Raw genomic sequence first — 17,445 nt, 5'->3', positions numbered from 1 at the left:
CTGACCCAGGTGTAGGACCTTGAGCTTGGCATGGTTAAACTTCATAAGGTTGGCTTCAGCCCACCTCACAAGCGTGTCAAGGTCCCTCTGGATGGCATTCCTTCCCTCCAGCGTACCAACCGAACCACACAGCTTGGTGCCATCAGCAAACTTGCTGAGGGTGCACTCAATCCCACTGTCCATGTCAGCAACAAAGATGTTGAACAAGACAGGTCCCAACACCGATCCCTGAGGGACACCACTCGTTACTGGTCTCCGGCTGGACATTGAGCCATTGAGCACAACTCTTTGCATGCGGCCATCCAGCCAGTTCTTTATCCACTGAGTGGTCCATCCATCAAATTGATGTCTCTCCAATTTAGAGACAAGGATGTTGTGTGGGACAGTGTCAAACGCTTTGCACAAGTCCAGGTAGATGACATCAACTGCTCTACCCCGTCCATCAGTTCTGTAGCCCCATCATAGAGGGCCACCAAATTGGTCAGACAGGATTTCCCCTTAGTGAAGCCATGCTGGCTGTCACCAAGCACCTTGTTGTTTTTCATGTGCCTTAGCATGCCTTCCAGGAGAATCTGCTCCAGGATTTTGGCAGGCACAGAGGTGAGACTGACTGGTCTGTAATTCCCTGGGTCATCCATTTTCCCCTTTCTTGAAAATGGGGGTTATGTTTCCATTTTTCCAGTTGTCGGGAACTTCACCTGACTGCCATGATTTCTCAAATATGATGGACAGTGGCTTAGCAACTTCATTCACCAGCCCCTTCAGGACCCGCTGATGGATTTCATCAGGTCCCATGGACTTTTGCATGTTCAGATTTTTAAGATGGTCTCGAACCAGATCCTCTCCTACAGTGGGCCCAAGGTCTTCATTCTCACAGTCCCTGCATCTGCCTTCCAAGACTTGGGTGGTTTGGTCAGAACATATGCCAGTGAAGACCGAGGCAAAGAAGTCATTCAGAACCTCAGCCTTCTCCAAATCCTGTGTAGCCAGTTCTCCTGAGAGCTTCCTGAGGAGGCCTACGTTTTCCCTAGTCTGTTTTTTATTTGCTATGTACTTGTAGAATCCCTTCCTGTTATCTCCTTAATATCCCTAGCCAAGTTTAATTCTAGTCACTTTATACAAGACAAGACAATATCCTACTGAAGGCTATTTAAATTTATTAATGCTGTAATTAGACATGTGACAGCAATACTGCTAAGGTGGGTTTATGCAGCAGCCTTTCCAGCAGCTCATTCCTGCTATACCAACACCACATTTCCTTCTATGGCTATACTGGGAGTCATATCAGAGAACAGATACAGCTGTAAAAAAGAAAAATCACTTGGGGAACACAGGTTATTTTCAAGCTGCTTTCATTCCCTGAACTACTTCACCAAATGGCTACATAAACAATGAGGGACTACATAAACTGCCACTGCAACCAAAAACAAACTAAAGAGACAGAACATGCTGTTCCAACCTAAATAATTCCATGAATTAGAATCTATGGAGAAAGATCTCACTTCAACATAAAGACCTGTCCAAAAGGAAACATGTAAATTGAAACTTTGTGAAGACAGAAACCAATTTATACACCCACACAAGCACTTGCTGGGAGATTAATAATTGTTCACCACTAACCTGATTCACTGGCTCATTAAAGTTGGCAATAAGTCCGGCACGCAATGTAGTTTTTTCTTCTTCAGAAAGAGCACTGTCAGGATATATTTATTAGGTTATTATTTCATTTCCAATAGAAAACAACTCTTCAGATTTTTAAATTTTTCTATTACTAGACACAGAAATTGTCATTTCCTTTTGTGCATCTGTGTTAGACAGAAGATTACTTTTGTACACCATTTTCTCAAAAGCGACAGTCTGATAAAATACCCAGAGAACACCATTTGTTTTCCCCCTATCTCAAAGATATTTAAAAAAAGAAGAAGTAAACAGAAATATTTGAGAGGGCTTTTAACCTCCAGTTTTGATGTGACCTTTGCAAACACAAACGGTAAAAGAAAAAGTTCACAGAGTTAGGTACCCAGATATATTACAAAAATAAGGAAAAACTATACGAACTATGAGCTGATTGTTATTACACAGTTAAGACAGTTTTTACTGTGGGGATGGATGACTTGAGCATGACTTTGCGCATATATACTAATGGATAATGACAAAAAGTTGCCCAGTATAAGGCAATCACAGTACCAGATAACAGCTTTTTTGCAAAAGCAATAATCTTTTTCTCCTAGAAATCCTTTTCTATAAGCAAGCCATATAGCTACACTTAAAAATATGGACCTTTTAAACAATCATACCTTTGAGTGAAAAAGATGTTCATATAAACTTCAAAAATGCAGGGAAAACTAGTAAGAGAGATAAATTCTAAACCATGAAGGTTAATTTTCACTGAAGTGCAGCTTTATGATATCTTTATACTTCAAGGACTTGTATCAGTTTAAGACTACAAGTTACAGTATCATATTACTCCTGTACTACATCAGACTTTATATGACCCAAGTAATTTTCTCTTAAGTTCCAGGCACAAAACATATTTTTTCTTTGTTTGTATTTATAGACTATACAACCAGATAAAAATCCATTTTCATTTACTGATAACATCTAGAAAACTGCTTTTTGTACATAAAGACTAAAATGACACAAGGCTGTTTAGCTGAAACTGTTTCAGCCAACATTGCAACAATTTAGAAGCATGCATGCCATCAGCACACCTCAATGAAGTTTAGTGACTTTAAATTAAGGCTAAACACACCAACACAACCACTTCTTGTTGTGTAACCTTAAGTACAGACACTAACCTACTAGTTTCATATAGTGAGATTTAAAATTATGCCTAAAGCTTACCAAAATACAGCTTTTACACTAATCTAAGCAAATACTAAATATTCATCTCAAAATAATAATATGTAGAGGTAGCACTTACTCTAAGCTCAAACACTTGCAATATTCTAGTTTTCACTTCCCTCCTCCCCTCCATATATAACACCAGCATTCACTATTTCCTTAATCAAAGACTTACCAGTAAGTACAGTACATAAGGAGAGCAATTTATTGTTTCACTAGTGAGTCAGAACTGCATGCTAAAAATTTCAAAGGTAACTTACAGCACTCAGGAACCACATTTAAATATTTTTTTTTTTAATCAAGCCTTAAGCAGTAAGGTATTTTTACACAAAATTAAATTATGTCTAAAAACATATTGCGTAAAGTTCAGAGATTTCTGCAACAGTAAAAATTTCTCTGAAGGGAACTATTTTAATTACTACTCCAAAGTTACTAGATGACATTTTAGGGAAATAAAATTTCTGTGGTCCCTTTTTCGTTTTTAATACAAAATGCAATATATAATTTCCACACATACAGGCATATTTTAAGTGGTATCTAAAACGTGAAACCTATTAAAGGATTAAGAAATCTCATCTTAATTAAACGTAGCTTGTACAATACCTCAGCAATAACAGAAAGCACTTAAAACCTGGTTTGTATAAAAGAAAAAAAAAAGAAAAAGGAAAGAAAAAAGGTTTACTATGTCTTATTTTCCTTGCTTGTGACCCCATGAGGCCCCTTGCTTTAATTATTTTTTCATAATTATATTAATCATATCATATGCATATTCCACAAGCAGTAAACATTGAATTTGTTACTATAGATAAAAATGCTGTAAATAAGCTTTTTGCTACTATAAACAAAAACAAGGGAAGGAAAAGAAATAGACTCATGAGGATGAGCGCCTCAAATACAGAATCTTACCATAAGCAAAGATGTCAAGGAGCAGTGAAATGAAACAAAGCAAAAGCTAAGAGAACAAGGCAGATGAAGTGCCACTGGGCCAACGACGTTTACCCGGTGCCACAGCGACACCTTCTGGACACCGACGGATATACACACACACCCCCCTCCGTCGCAAGCACGGCCGCAGGCAGCGGCGACTATATCGTCCTTTAAGACACTGCAAAAAAAGCCCACAGCTCCATCAAAAAAAAAGTTAGAGGCAGGCCAGAAAGTAAGAGGCTTGCGTATCATTCAAGGCCAATGCTGAAAGGGTGGCCACAAAGAAGATGGAGACTCACTTTATACAAGGTGTCACATGGAAAAGATGAGGGGTAATGGGCACGAGTAATTCCTGGGGAGACTCCAGTTGAACACAACAGGAAAATTTTTCACAATCGTCCATTGGAATAATCTCCCGAGGGAAGTAGTGGATTCCCTAATGTTGGGCACTTCCAAGATTCAGCTGGATAGGGTGCTGGGACATCCTGTCTGGGTCATGATTTGCCAAGAAAGGTCAGATCAATGACCCTTGAGGTCCCTTTCAAGCTGGTATTCTAAGAATCTACAATTCTATGAAGTTATTTCCCTTCAGCACTGAATTTCATCCAAGCAGAAATTAAAACAAGTTCTTCTAGAGGTGAATTCCTGTCATGTTGCAGTCTCACAATTTGAACTTTCAAAGTTTCTGATCTTGCCAGGTTGGACAGGGCTTTAAGCAACAGGGTCCTGTGGAAGGTGTCCCTGCCTATGGCAGGGTGGGGTGGAACTAGATGATCTTTAAGAACCCTTCTGACACAGACCATCTATGACTCTATGATCTTTTCCTGTGGCATGGGGAAACATATATCCAGGTATTTAAAACTTATTGCATAAACCAGAAATACAAATCTGAAGAGTTATTTATAGTTATTATTCAAACAAATAAATACGGATTTGAGACATATGATTAAAGTTTCCAATGCAGTAATCAAATTGGAGAACACAGTCCGCAAAAGACAGTTTTTAATTGTAACTCCCTGTAAAAGTGAAAAGCAAGTTCAAGAAGAGCACTTAACACTCAAATTCAAGAAAACCAATTTCTGAAGAAAATAAAGTCACACACAAAATCATGAAGTGAGACCACATTTTGAGGAGGCTAGCAACAAATTCCAAAAAATAGGCCAAATTGTGCCTGAAAAGAGGCTACGACAACCCTAGGCTCTTCTCCACAGCAATCTGGAAAGCTGCCTGTGAAAGAGAAAGTTCACAGGCTCATCCCTAAAACCACTCCAAGGCACGTAGATAATCAATAGTGAACAGGACTTACAGCATGAGAGAACATGTGCAAAGCACAGAATATCTCAGAAGGATCACTTGTTCTTAAAACAAACAAACAAACAAAAAAACAAACAAAGGTGTATTCAGTGTTGTAAGTACTTCAGCGTAACAAAACAGTCAACTGTACTGTCCAAAGAATTCATGATCCATTTTCCTGCTTTTCAGTAGTAGCAGCTGAGAAACCATGAATGCTCAGAAGGAAAAGGGTAAAGCTAGTCCTACTTGATTCAACTGTAAATAACTTCAGCACACTACTGCTGAAGAGACATCCAAACTACTGGGAAAGTTCTTGAAAATTCAAAACAAATATCTGAGCATACAGATTATATGACCATATTAACTGTCTGCAAGTACACTTCTCCAGTTCTCACAATTCTTTAAATTACCTGTCACAGTTCAACTACATTTGGCAAACAGCAGAAATGTCAATGGTATGATTTTTTCCTTAGATTCTGTGAAAATCGACAGCTCAGTAAAGCATATAGGCCTAAATTAGCATCCCACAGAAAGACACAGATGTAACAATTAGTCCTTAGCTTCAAGAGGAGTCACCTGCCAGTCCAAGACCTGCCCTCTGAAACAGGCTGGACAGATCAGAACAAGCTTTGAGGTACTAAATGGATGGACACAGGATGCTACTTCTGATGTGAGAAGCGAGGTGAAAGGCAAACATTTTGCAAGGACAACAAAAATGCGGCCTGTTCAATGAAACCTTCAAAAATTCTAATCCAAACACAACCAGTTCACAAAATTGATTGAGAAATCACAGCTTAAAAGCGCATTTTTCAAAATGACCTTCATATATTCTGCTATAAGAAAAGAGACCTGGGAGAGAGCAAAATACTTCAAGATGTCATGTATAAGAAATACAGAAAGAAATTAGAAATGCTGAAATAATTAGACAAAGCAGAAATTTAATGCATATTTACCCCACAGAAATTTTAACAGCAGGCAATAAGTTCTTAATTCTTTAATTCTTAATTTCTTAATTTATTTTATACTTTCATTACATCAAATTTGCTGCAGAAAAATTACAAGTGGGGAAAAACTAGAGAAATTTTATAGAGATTTACCCCATGGAATCTTTAATGATAGCCAATGATTTATTTTTTTTTAATCACATTTGCAACAGGAAAACTAGATTGAAAGACTGCTACTCAATTTTTACCTCTGTTCAAACAGTAATACTGTAATCATTACTTCTGCAGGAAATGAACCATGCCTTTTTCACCAGAAGGGCTACTAATATTTATCTAAAAATATTAGTAAATTGGAACAATACATTTTAATTGCTTTGAACAACACTTGTTAAGTACCAGTAATGTAAGCAGCATTACCTCATCACTTTACCAGAAAAGGCAAAGATGCCAGATTCCATGAAAAAGATAGTATTTTCCTTTTGCATAAAAAGAATCTAAACACTTGCAGATGTTTCACAATTACATACTAATCTGTATATACAAAAAGTCTAGTGCTTTACATAATAATGGAGTACTACAGTATTTAAAATGTCCTGCAGATGCAGAATTTTGTCACTTCCCCCCTTCTGGTAGATCTTTGGAAAAGCTTACAATGTAAGACAAAACACATTAAACTCTCTTAAACAAAGAACACAATAAAAATAATGCCATATTTTGTGAACTAGCTTAGATTCATGATCCATAAAAACTGGACCTGGAATTCCAATTTACACCATACATGACCTGACACCGATGTCCCACCTATTTATATTACTAGCCTTTAAGAGACAGACTGAACATTTCTATGTCCTTCCTAGCCCCTAAAAACAGTGAAGGAAAATTCAAACTCTTTGAAATTACATCTACTCTTTAAAGGAAAAATAAAAAACTTCATAGAGAACACAGACAATGATATAATTCTGCAAGTACTACAAATTATAATAGCACCATTCATAACTTAAGTAAATGATGTAGTGCTCAAGAATACTGGTTACATTTTAAGCATCTTTGAAGAACTTTTTGTCATGCATTATCAGAACCCATATATAAAAGGACCAGAACTTGCTATTGTAATAGCTACTGTATACCTCATGTATACATTCCAAATGAATTATGAGTCACATTAAAGAGCTCCCTAATAATCTCTCCAAGAGACTTCCTTTCACATATGCCAGTATCAGAAAGCCCAGGTGTTAACATTCTGACACTTACGACATCACTTCAAAAAAACCTTCTAACACAGTTTTCAAAATGGCACATGAAGAGAGTTGTAAGAAGTAATATGAAGATAAAATAGTTCATTAATGAGTCCTGTGTTGAAACATTACATCAGTTTCACCGTGAATTAAGTAACTTCTGTCACCCATGGAATTTGCCATTTTCCAGTCTGGTAAATCTAACCTTCTAAATTTGGTTTTGTTAAGTGGAAGAAAGTCAGAACTTACTGTGGTGCGACCCGTCTCCAGTAGCGATCGATTCCATTTTTAAAGTACAGCACAGCTAACCATCTTACATTCACATCCAGGGAATGATTCGTAAAGATATTCTGTTTAAAAGAAAAATATTAAGTTAAAAATTGCTAAACACACCACAGACAGGATAGAAACTGTATCAACACATGCACTGGCAGATGCATGAGTTCACACACCTCCGTATGTACAGGTCACACCTACGTGTACAGGTGTATATAAACAAAATGCACTAGTCAGATTTTGACAGGAACAGTGAAACTGTGTTAAACACTACTTTTTTAAGATTAAAAAAAAAAGTGCTTACTGGCCCTAATACCTGATTTATTTAAAAACTCCAACATATAAGGCAAATCTCGTCTGGCTAAACAGGGAATAAAAGGGTAATAATCACTAGCACTGGCCAGCTGTTATACTTTTTAATGACATAGCTCTCAGAAGTTTGTGGCACTGCAGAATCAGTCAGCTTCTGCACTGTCAGAATCCAGCTTTCAGGAGATTTCTTCATTATCTTGAAATGTGCCAAGAACTGTCCTGACTATCAGTGTTGATCGCAAACAGTGACCTGGTAGGACGGCAACTCAAACTTGCCTATACTTATTCAAGGACATCAGTTTCCACTACTAAAAAGCTAGATACCTATACACATTCATATGCATGTATCCATATACACTTTTATGGACCTATATGTGTATACAGACAAACACAAAGAAATTATTTTACACAGTAACACTGTAAAATTAGCAGCCAGGAAAAGCTAAAATGAAAGTAAACTACTGGATCTTCATACAGGTGTACTAGTTTGAACAGCAGCTTCCTCCTGTTTCCCACTGTATCAGATGGATCCTTCTTGAGGGGGTAAGACATTACTCCCGCATTTAGGGAGCCAGAAGCGTGAGATCAACTGTCTTACTATACAGTGTAGAAAAAGAGTGCACCACTTGTATCAATTGCTTTCAGATGCCCACTAAGAAGGGACACAAAAAATGCAGAGATGCAGGTCAACAGCATCTCCTACTTTTGGCTGCCAAGTCTGAAGAACTATAAATAAACTCTTCAAATAACTCAGCACTACAGATACTTGGGAGTCCCTCAAGCATTTTCATGATTAATTCAAAACTTAACCTTCTCTCACACTCTAGTTCTGTAATAGTAACAGTTTTCTCCATAACCTAGGACCTTTAGAAAAACATCAGAGGTTGTAGTCCACTGACAAACACCACACAACACAGGAAGGATCTGTAATACATCTTCCTTTCCCAAAGCTCATTTAGGAAAAGGGATAGTCTGAAAGATATGACCTTTTCCAATATGACCTTTTCCAAATTCACTTTAATCACTTTTTATGATACTAAGAAGAAACTTCAAAAACCACTTTAGCCTCACATACATGAAAAGAAAGCACTGCAAAACAAATTGTTCTGAAACTCCCATTGAGTCTTCAAATTACCATTCCCCCCTTTGTTAAAATATTTATAATAGGGAAAGCTTCCCCAGATCAAAATACTTTAAAACTAGACTGGGCCTGGACAAGAAATGCAAAAAAAAAAAAAAAATCCAAAGAAGGACAAGATGCCTACACAGGAACAAACGGAACCTCTTTATACACTCTGTATCAATATATGAACTTCCTAAACCATGAAGTATTTCATATAACACATTAACACTGTCATAGAAATAATGGGAATGAAACTAAACTTCACAAATTGATACAACAGGTATTTTGAAAAGAACTGGTGTTCTTTTAAAGAACAGACACTGTCGGACTTTTAAGCTCTAGTCTTCAAAAGTGAAGCATGTAACACCTTCAAAAGAGCACAGAAGAAAATGTTAGTAACTCTACCAAGTACTAAAAATCGTAGGTTCAAAGATGCATGTTTCATGGCTCCTTATAATTTTCTCTATCCTGATCATCCTGGAGGCAAATGTATCTCACAGTAAATTATACAACTTCCTAATTCCCACAGAGATTAACTGCCTCACCAGATCTCTACTTACAATCATCTGCTTTCCCCCAACCTCTTTTGCTCCGCCAAGAAGGTGCCAACTATCCCAGGCAGTCCCCCTGTCATAATTAAATTAAACAAAGAAGTAGAGATTCTCTACTTCTATTTAGTTTGGAAGATCACTGTTTATACTTTACACTTGAAGAAAGGCTGGTATGTCCCCAAACAGGGCTACTTAGCTACATTAACAGAATTAACAGCATTTGACCTTTTTAAACCCTGCATTTTTAGCCCCTATGTTTAAAACTAACATCAACTTCAGTTACACCTGTGAGTGCTCACCTTGCCTACAACCTGAGCCATAAGCTCTCACAGCAAACATGCAGAAAGTAAAGAATGCCCAGTCAGTGGCAATTTCTCCTGTTTTCTGTCAAGATTGTTTATCACCACAGAAACACAATGGCAAAGGCAGTAGGTAAAACTCACTCTGACATTTCTGACGTCAAGATTTTCTTGTACACTCCCGCCCCAACTAAATCCCGTGACTTGCCTTCAACTTTTCAAACAAATTAAATGGAGAGTGTAAAGAAAACTAAACATGTCCTCCCCCCAACTCTGAAAATCTCATCATATGCATTGACAGATGTCTGGAAAAGCAGTTTAGCTATGTTTTTTAGGCCATTACAAACACCCATCAGAATTAGGAGAATTACAACACTGTTAATTTCTGTCTTTTCTGAAACAGTTGTTTCTCGTCTTTGACTGTGTCTTCAACACCATGCACCACATTAATGAGTCTGTTTCATCAAGGGTCATAGCACCTTTATAAGTATTCACTTTTCCCATTTCAAGAAATTTACTACCAGCTTGGTCAACTAATCTCCCCCAGGAGATTCTCTCCACTGACATGAAAGAAAACAATCCCAGCTGGCTATCATGTTTCAGTACTGATGAAAAGCATGGGGGAAACCTCTATGAAAATGGTCATAATACACCATCCTCCAAAATAAAGAAACGGCAGCTTATGCCTTGGTATGTTCAAGTGTCCCCACTTCATGGGGCAGTAAAGGGTCCTCTTTGCCTTCTACAAGCTACAATTTGCAATAGGCCAACAACAGGTTTAGCATTACAGCCCATTCGGTTATGCCACTAGAAGTTGCGTTTCCTCCTTCTTCCGAATGCCTCAAGAGAGCCTGTTTTGATAATGACAACGATGATAATGACTACCAATGCACATCGTAAGGGTACTAGTTAATGGACCATAATGACTCAAAGCTTCTCTGAGCCAGACAGCACAGTTCAAGAATATTATAGAAAGCCACACTCAAAATTACTCAAGAGTTTACTAAATAGCGCTTTTCCACTGTATCTTACCAACAGGACTGAATAAAAACCTGGCTGTGTCTCCCACTGCTTCAGTTGTTCCTCAGCTGGCTTCAACACCGCTGTATCTTGACTAGTAGCTTGGGTCAAGACTTGCAAAACAATAGTGCTAGCACTATTGAGATCCATGAAAATCTGAGAACACTTAAAAAGGAGAAAAAAACCAAACAACACTATTAGAAAGCAAATACAGATATTTTCCATTTCTATTCTCTAAACACCTCATGCTAATTTTTCATCAGACTACACTGTGTAAGATAGCATCACACCTACTCAAAAGCAGTGTCAAGATAGTGATTATATTATTTTATTTTCAGAAATCTCTCAGCAGCAAAAGTCTATCATTACAAGCACATTTACTAGATTTTAGGAATTAATGGAAATATTTTGAGTTTAAACCAGTTACCTCTCCTGTGAAGAACAGCTAAGAGCAAAGCCTCAATTAGCGATGCCTTCAGCTGAAAGCAGAGTAAACCATGGGGTTATCTGAAAGAGACAAAGATGCGGAGTATTTCGTATTTTTGTATTTTCTGAATAGTTTTTCCCCAAAAGAGAAAATGACCCATTTCAGACAGTTAAATTCTACTATCAAATTGATCTAGACATTTTGTACTGACTAAAAGAGAATAAATTATAGATTTCCAATTAAATCTTAAATACAACTGAATTTTCCTCAACATATTTGCATTTCATCATTATCTATTTAGCATAGCTCATCAGCTGAACTAATGCCAGCTGCCTAATTTCCAAAATAAACATATTCTTGTACTCTACAAAGGCAAAATAAAATGCCTCCAACTGACTCAGATTACATTCATGACCACAGAAACAGCACTGCAACTTACATAAAACAACTATGACTGTTTTTCTGCCTATAAAAACTTCTGTTTACAAACTACGTAAACTTCTCATAATAGATACATGTTAAAAACTTCTATAGTTAAGTTTTCTAAAGAAACAAACACACCTTCTCTTCAAACTGGCTTGAGAATTTGCTTTTGTTTAATGCTAAAAAAGTAGCTTATTTTTCTAATCTTCAGGGGGGGAAAAAAAGTGTAAAATTGTTACAGTGATGGTTAAAAAGCTAGAGAAATTAAATTTTATTATGACACAAGCTTAAAGCTTTGCTTTTCTGAGAAAGCCACCTTAACAACAAGATTAAAGACCTCTTATACTAGTAATAGCCCTGCACAATTTTTAAAAAAAACCTGAAAAATAAAATCTAACTATTCACAACCTCTAAGTCTCCAACCATCCTCAACAATAACTCACTAAAAATTTTAAGGTCTAAGGTTAAAGAAGGTATACTTTCAAATACATGAAACCAAAATCAGATCTCTTTACAGCAGTTAACTGAACAAAACAAGTAACTCAATCTGCTTTATACTTCCAAGTGAGGCATCTTTTTATCTCCCACATTCAGGTCTGTGTGGCAAGGGTTCTTTTTCAGGGAGGTCTACAGGTGTGGCTTCTGTGAGAAGCTGCCAGAAGCTTCCCCTGCATCCAGCAGATCCAATGATAGGTGGCTCCAAGACAAACCTGCTGCTGGCTAAGCCAGCCCCATCAGTAATGGTGGCAGCATCTCTGGGATAACAAAGTTAAGAAGGGGGAAAAACCTGCAAAACTGCAGCTGGAGATAGGAATGAAAACATTTGAGAAAAGCAACATTGCAGACACTAAGGTCAGTGTAGAAGGAGGGAAGGAAAAAGAAATCTAGACTAACACTATCAAACAAGACTTTATCAATAAAGTATAATTCTGAAGTACCTATTCAATTATCAGATCAAAACCAGAGAAGTTCCAGAATTTAATGAGCTAACAGACCATGCATGTAAACAAAATTGTAAATAAGTTCTTCTACTTGAGAAAATCTAATTTAAGGCCTTTTGCTGAACAGGGCTCTCCAGTAAGGAGCGGCCACAGGAAAACTGCCTGTACAGCAACATATAATTGTTACACACATATAACACTGTATAGTGAAGCTGCAGCACATCCCCAGATATTTGCTAAATATCCATTGCTAGGATATGTTTGAGAGGGAAAAAAAATGGATTATTGAGCATTCATGTACAACTGATTTTGTACTACAAAAATAAGATCATGTCAGTTCAATTATTTCCCAGCAACATTCAAATCCAATGCAGAAAAGGAGCATTTCCACCCAAGGGAACACTACTTTATGTATTTCACTTTGAACAGTTCACACTAGAAGACTTATTTATAGAAGTTAGTACAGTACAAACACAAAAACCATGAGACTTTTTTTTTGTTTTCTTATTTTGGTATGATTAGCTGGCAGATTTGAAGACCAAAAAAAAAAAAAAGAAAAAAATATTCATAAAGCTTCTTTTTTATTAATGCTTCTCATTCTTGAAAAGATTTTTATTTTCATTCAGAAATTGGAGCAGCTATTGCTGCTCAAACAAACAAAAATTTATTTAAGTGTTCTCTCTCTGCCAGAGATCACAATAGATGCCCTGGTCAGGACACTATCTAGTGACACTTCTGAATAATGCTGTCTCATCCTCCAGAAAACTGTGGTGCAAGGATTTCCTAGTGAGAGGCAGGAAATTTAATTTTATAGCCCCCAGGAGATTTAGTCTTCCATAGATTTGCACAGTTGTTTTTTTGACTCCACGTAAACAGTCCTCATGAAACACTGGGAGAAGCTGTCACAAGCAAAATAACAAAATCAAAGATAATAATATTCACTGGAAAAACACCTCTATAGCAAATACAAATGGCAAGATGTACCAATGGCAATAGAGCCAAGTTAATAATTGTCCCCAAAAGGCCGGTGGCTAGAATTATGCAATGTCAATTACAAACTTATTATCGGAGCACATACAGAACAGAATATGAAGCTGTCTACTGCTTTTACATTTAAGAAATTCCCCTAAATAGTTTCTGCTTTCTTGAGGGAAGTCACTAGTTTTAAATTTTTTTCTTATATAAGAAGAAAATTAATTTTAAAAAAAACAAACAAATAACTATTTTAAAATCAAGCCTTACAACACCTAATTTGAACTTTCAGTTTAAGATAGCTACAAGCAAATTAAGATGATACAAAGAGGTATGGTCACCAAAATAAACAGCACAAACCTCTATTTGTCCTTGCATCCTTAAATACCTGAAGCTGGAGGGAGTGAGAAAAATGCAGGTTTTTGTTTGCTTCCCAGTCATTTCCACACTGCACTGCTAGAGAGGTAAATGTGCTAGGCATGAAAAAAGCAGGCAGAACAGACACAAAGAGATTCTTCACTACGTAATGGATGCACTGCAACAGTGCTGCCTTATGTCTGCTTAACGCATTCATCAAAGTGCAATTATAATAAACACTATGACAACTACTGGGAGATGAGTGACTTCGAATTCAGTGCTCACCAGTACTGTGAGAGTAAATGAGAAGTCGCATTTAGGGACCTCCCTTCCAAGCAAAATGCAATGCTGTGGTATTAGGAACCCTCTTTTTCCTCATATAAATCAATCTTAATGCTAGAGGGAAAAAAGCAATTATTTTCTTTTTTTGTTCCTCTCAATAAAAACAACCAATTACTAGACTCAGATACAGAAAAACAAAGCAACAGCATACCTTCAAAATGACTTCAGCATTCCTGACAGCTAGAGAACAGTCAAGCAAAAGTAATTCCTACAAGAAAAACTACAAGTTCCTAGGATCTAATCCTGTTTATCAATCTTTTGTTTCTTTGTCTTACCAAAATGTCAACCAAACTTGGAGTAAACTTTCATATTATGACAGAAACAAGTTAATAACTGCCCTCAAAAGGCCGGTGGTACAGGAACAGAACCAAAAAATAAAAACCAACAAATGAGCCAAAACATCAAGCCATCTGAACCCACTCTTCCACAGACATCAGAAGTGGCTACGGGATGAAGGAGCAACATGGGACTTCCAACAGTGTCAAATCATTACAGGCTTAGGTCCTAACAGACAAATTCAGCTCTGCAAAGTCTCTCCTTAAGTTCCTTTCTTACCAACAGGATTTTTATTGGGAACTTACCTTCTGCATACACTTTTAAAGATGACTGACTCAATGTGGGCATCAGCTTGTAACTTGTGCTAACGGGATCCTCCCAAAACACAGGTTTAGTTACTGCTATGTACAGATGCCTTTGTGAAATCAATTCCTGCAGACAGAATACAGCTATACTTCAGGAATTTAAACCCAGATCTCTCAACCCTTAATCTGTTATTACCTGCCCCACTACTCTTCTTTCAGCATCACTCTTCCCCTTCCCTCTTTTTTTTTTTCTTTCTCGTAATAGATGCATCAGGGCTTCTTCAGATCATAACTCATGCAGAGAACATACAGATGCTCTCAGGCCCCACAGAACAGTGAAGGCCCATGAATATAGCTGTAATATAGTGGGGTAAAGAATTTGCACGTCTTACAAATCACACTTTACTGGTGCACAGCAAAGTTAGAGGGACACGGGTTGCACCACAGATTGATTACAACATAGGGATGAGGATTTTCCCTACAGTTCGTTGAGTGCTTCTAAAGCTTAACTCACTGTTGAACAAGTTCTACAAGACTGTCCAGGGGGTGAAATAGAGGAGGCAAGTATTACATAGCTGCCATCTCTCAGGCATCTTCACAGCTATAAGGCACGTATAGAAAAGCTGATAAAGTCTGTAAACCTTGTAAGTAACATTTTCTTAGATGGAAAGCAGAGTCTGCACCTTGAATCACAACGGCCAGAGGTTCTAAGTTTGATCACTGGGTAAGGTTAGCGTTTCCCATCTTTACTGACCAGCCTCGGACTGTGTCTTCACAACAAACACTGAGCAATTTCAGGAAGGTTGCTCACTTCTTTCTGTTTTCCTATGGTTCATACCCATCATAACTAAGCAGCACATGTTGCGTGGGAGAGGAATCAAAAGAAAACCCTTCCTTACAAAATGTACAATATTGTCAGCTGCAAATCCAAGAAAGGCTCTATTACCATCCAACCACAGACAGCATCTGTATGTCCCCTGCATGTGTTATGATCTGAGGAAGCCCTGGTGCGTCTGCTAAAAAAAAAAACAGGAAGAGCTGCTTTCCAACATCCTACTGAATATGCACAAACCTGAAACAACAGCTCAAGCTCCAGCTGATAGAAAAAAAAAACAACCAAAACAACTCAGTTACACCTAGAAGCAATACATCAAATTATTACTCCTCAGCACAACGAGGCAGCATCTTCAGAAACCACAAATATGAATACCAGTTCCTTGCTGTTAGCAATCCAATGTCCTGCACTCGCACAGGAGTGTGATTGCATTAGGGACTGTAGTGATAAGACAAGGGGTAATGGGTTCAAACTTTTTCCCCTTAAAAGGGGAAGTTTAGATTAGATATAAGGAAGAAGCTCTTTACTGTGAGGGTGGTGAGGCACTGGAATGGGCTGCCCAGGGAACTTGTGAATGCTCCATCCCTGGCAGTGTTTAAGGCCAGGCTGGACAAAGCCTTGGGTGACATGGCTTAGCGTGAGGTGTCCCTGCTCATGGCAGAGGGGCTGGAACTAGATGATCTTAAGGTCCTTTCCAACCCTAATTATTCTACAATTCTGTCTCCTTTCACTGGGAAAACCCTAAGACTCACTTCTATTCTACACTTTGTTCTTTAATTCCCTTTCTAAGGAATTATCTGCATACACAGTTTACTTCTTAGAATACTCCAAGCCTCTTATTAAACATTTTGCCATGCTGGTTTAATGTTTTTCCTGAGTAGCTAATCTTTTGATACAGGCAAAAGAGTATTCAGGTACTTTTCTGATAACACTTAAATACATCCGAATTTTAAAATCATGACAGTTATGAAAACAAATCAAGGACTGCCATACACCAGCAAGGCAACAAAACAACCGATTTCATACAAACATAAAATAGTTAGGGTTGGGTCTAGCTCCAACACCCCTGCCATGGATTGGGCCACCTTCCTTCAGACAGGCTGCTCAAAGCCTCGTCCAACCCAGCCTTGAACACTGCTAGGAATAGGGAAGCAAACATTTAACCAGTAAATGCTGCCACATTTCAGTCTTTCTGAACTTCAAAGATAGCAATATAATATGAGACATTGGCGCACAAAGTACATAGAAGCAGTATCTGGGAGGAGTATCAGCACCACATTCTTATGTTTTACACGTGTTGTTGTCTTCCAAGGTAACAAACTGGAGGAACAACTCACCACTGCTGCACTGACTCTGCCCTTGATATACAGTGCTTTACAGTGAAAAGTCAACCGTTGGTTCTCCAACCTATAGGAAGAAAATAACTACCTTTAACAAAGACTCTTTCCTACGAAAAGCAAGTTCTGACACACAAACCACACAGCTTAATGCCTCATGCTCTTCTGATGCCGTTCTCGTCGGTTCCACCCTGACTGAACACCGTTTCGGGGAAAGAACCCGGAAACACGTCCTTGAAATAAGGTAACAGTTCCCTCCGACTCCGAGAGAGCACTTGCCCGCTGCCACACAGCGCAGCGCGCGAAGGCAGGCTGTGCTCGGAATCCAGCACGGAAGGCAGGCAGGTGCTCTGGGTGCACCCGTGCTGCTGTCATTCGGACAGCCGGGAGCCAGCATCGAAGCGCA

General features: G+C 38.1%; 1 protein-coding gene across 1 annotated transcript in view; it reads right to left on the bottom strand.

Annotated features, from left to right (window-relative positions):
- The window catches only part of IPO11 (importin 11), a 94,543-nt gene extending 77,444 nt beyond the window's left edge, over positions 1-17,099 (bottom strand). The window contains exons 1-5 of the mRNA XM_057413566.1: positions 17,040-17,099; positions 11,252-11,331; positions 10,837-10,989; positions 7,493-7,593; positions 1,621-1,693 (exon numbers count right to left, since the gene is read on the bottom strand). Coding sequence (XP_057269549.1) covers positions 1,621-1,693; positions 7,493-7,593; positions 10,837-10,974 — 312 coding nt within the window. The 5' untranslated portion in view covers positions 10,975-10,989; positions 11,252-11,331; positions 17,040-17,099. The remainder of the gene's footprint in view (positions 1-1,620; positions 1,694-7,492; positions 7,594-10,836; positions 10,990-11,251; positions 11,332-17,039) is intronic.
- Positions 17,100-17,445: the final 346 nt, after the last annotated feature.

The sequence above is a fragment of the Pezoporus wallicus genome, unplaced genomic scaffold (genome assembly GCF_028554395.1).
Source record: "Pezoporus wallicus isolate ANWC-B61680 ecotype Strahan unplaced genomic scaffold, APGP_CSIRO_Pwel_v1 contig_608, whole genome shotgun sequence".
Classification (NCBI taxonomy): Eukaryota; Metazoa; Chordata; class Aves; order Psittaciformes; family Psittacidae; genus Pezoporus; species Pezoporus wallicus.
The sequence above is the reverse complement of the archived record's forward strand: the minus strand, read 5'-3'. Positions and strand labels throughout refer to the sequence as shown.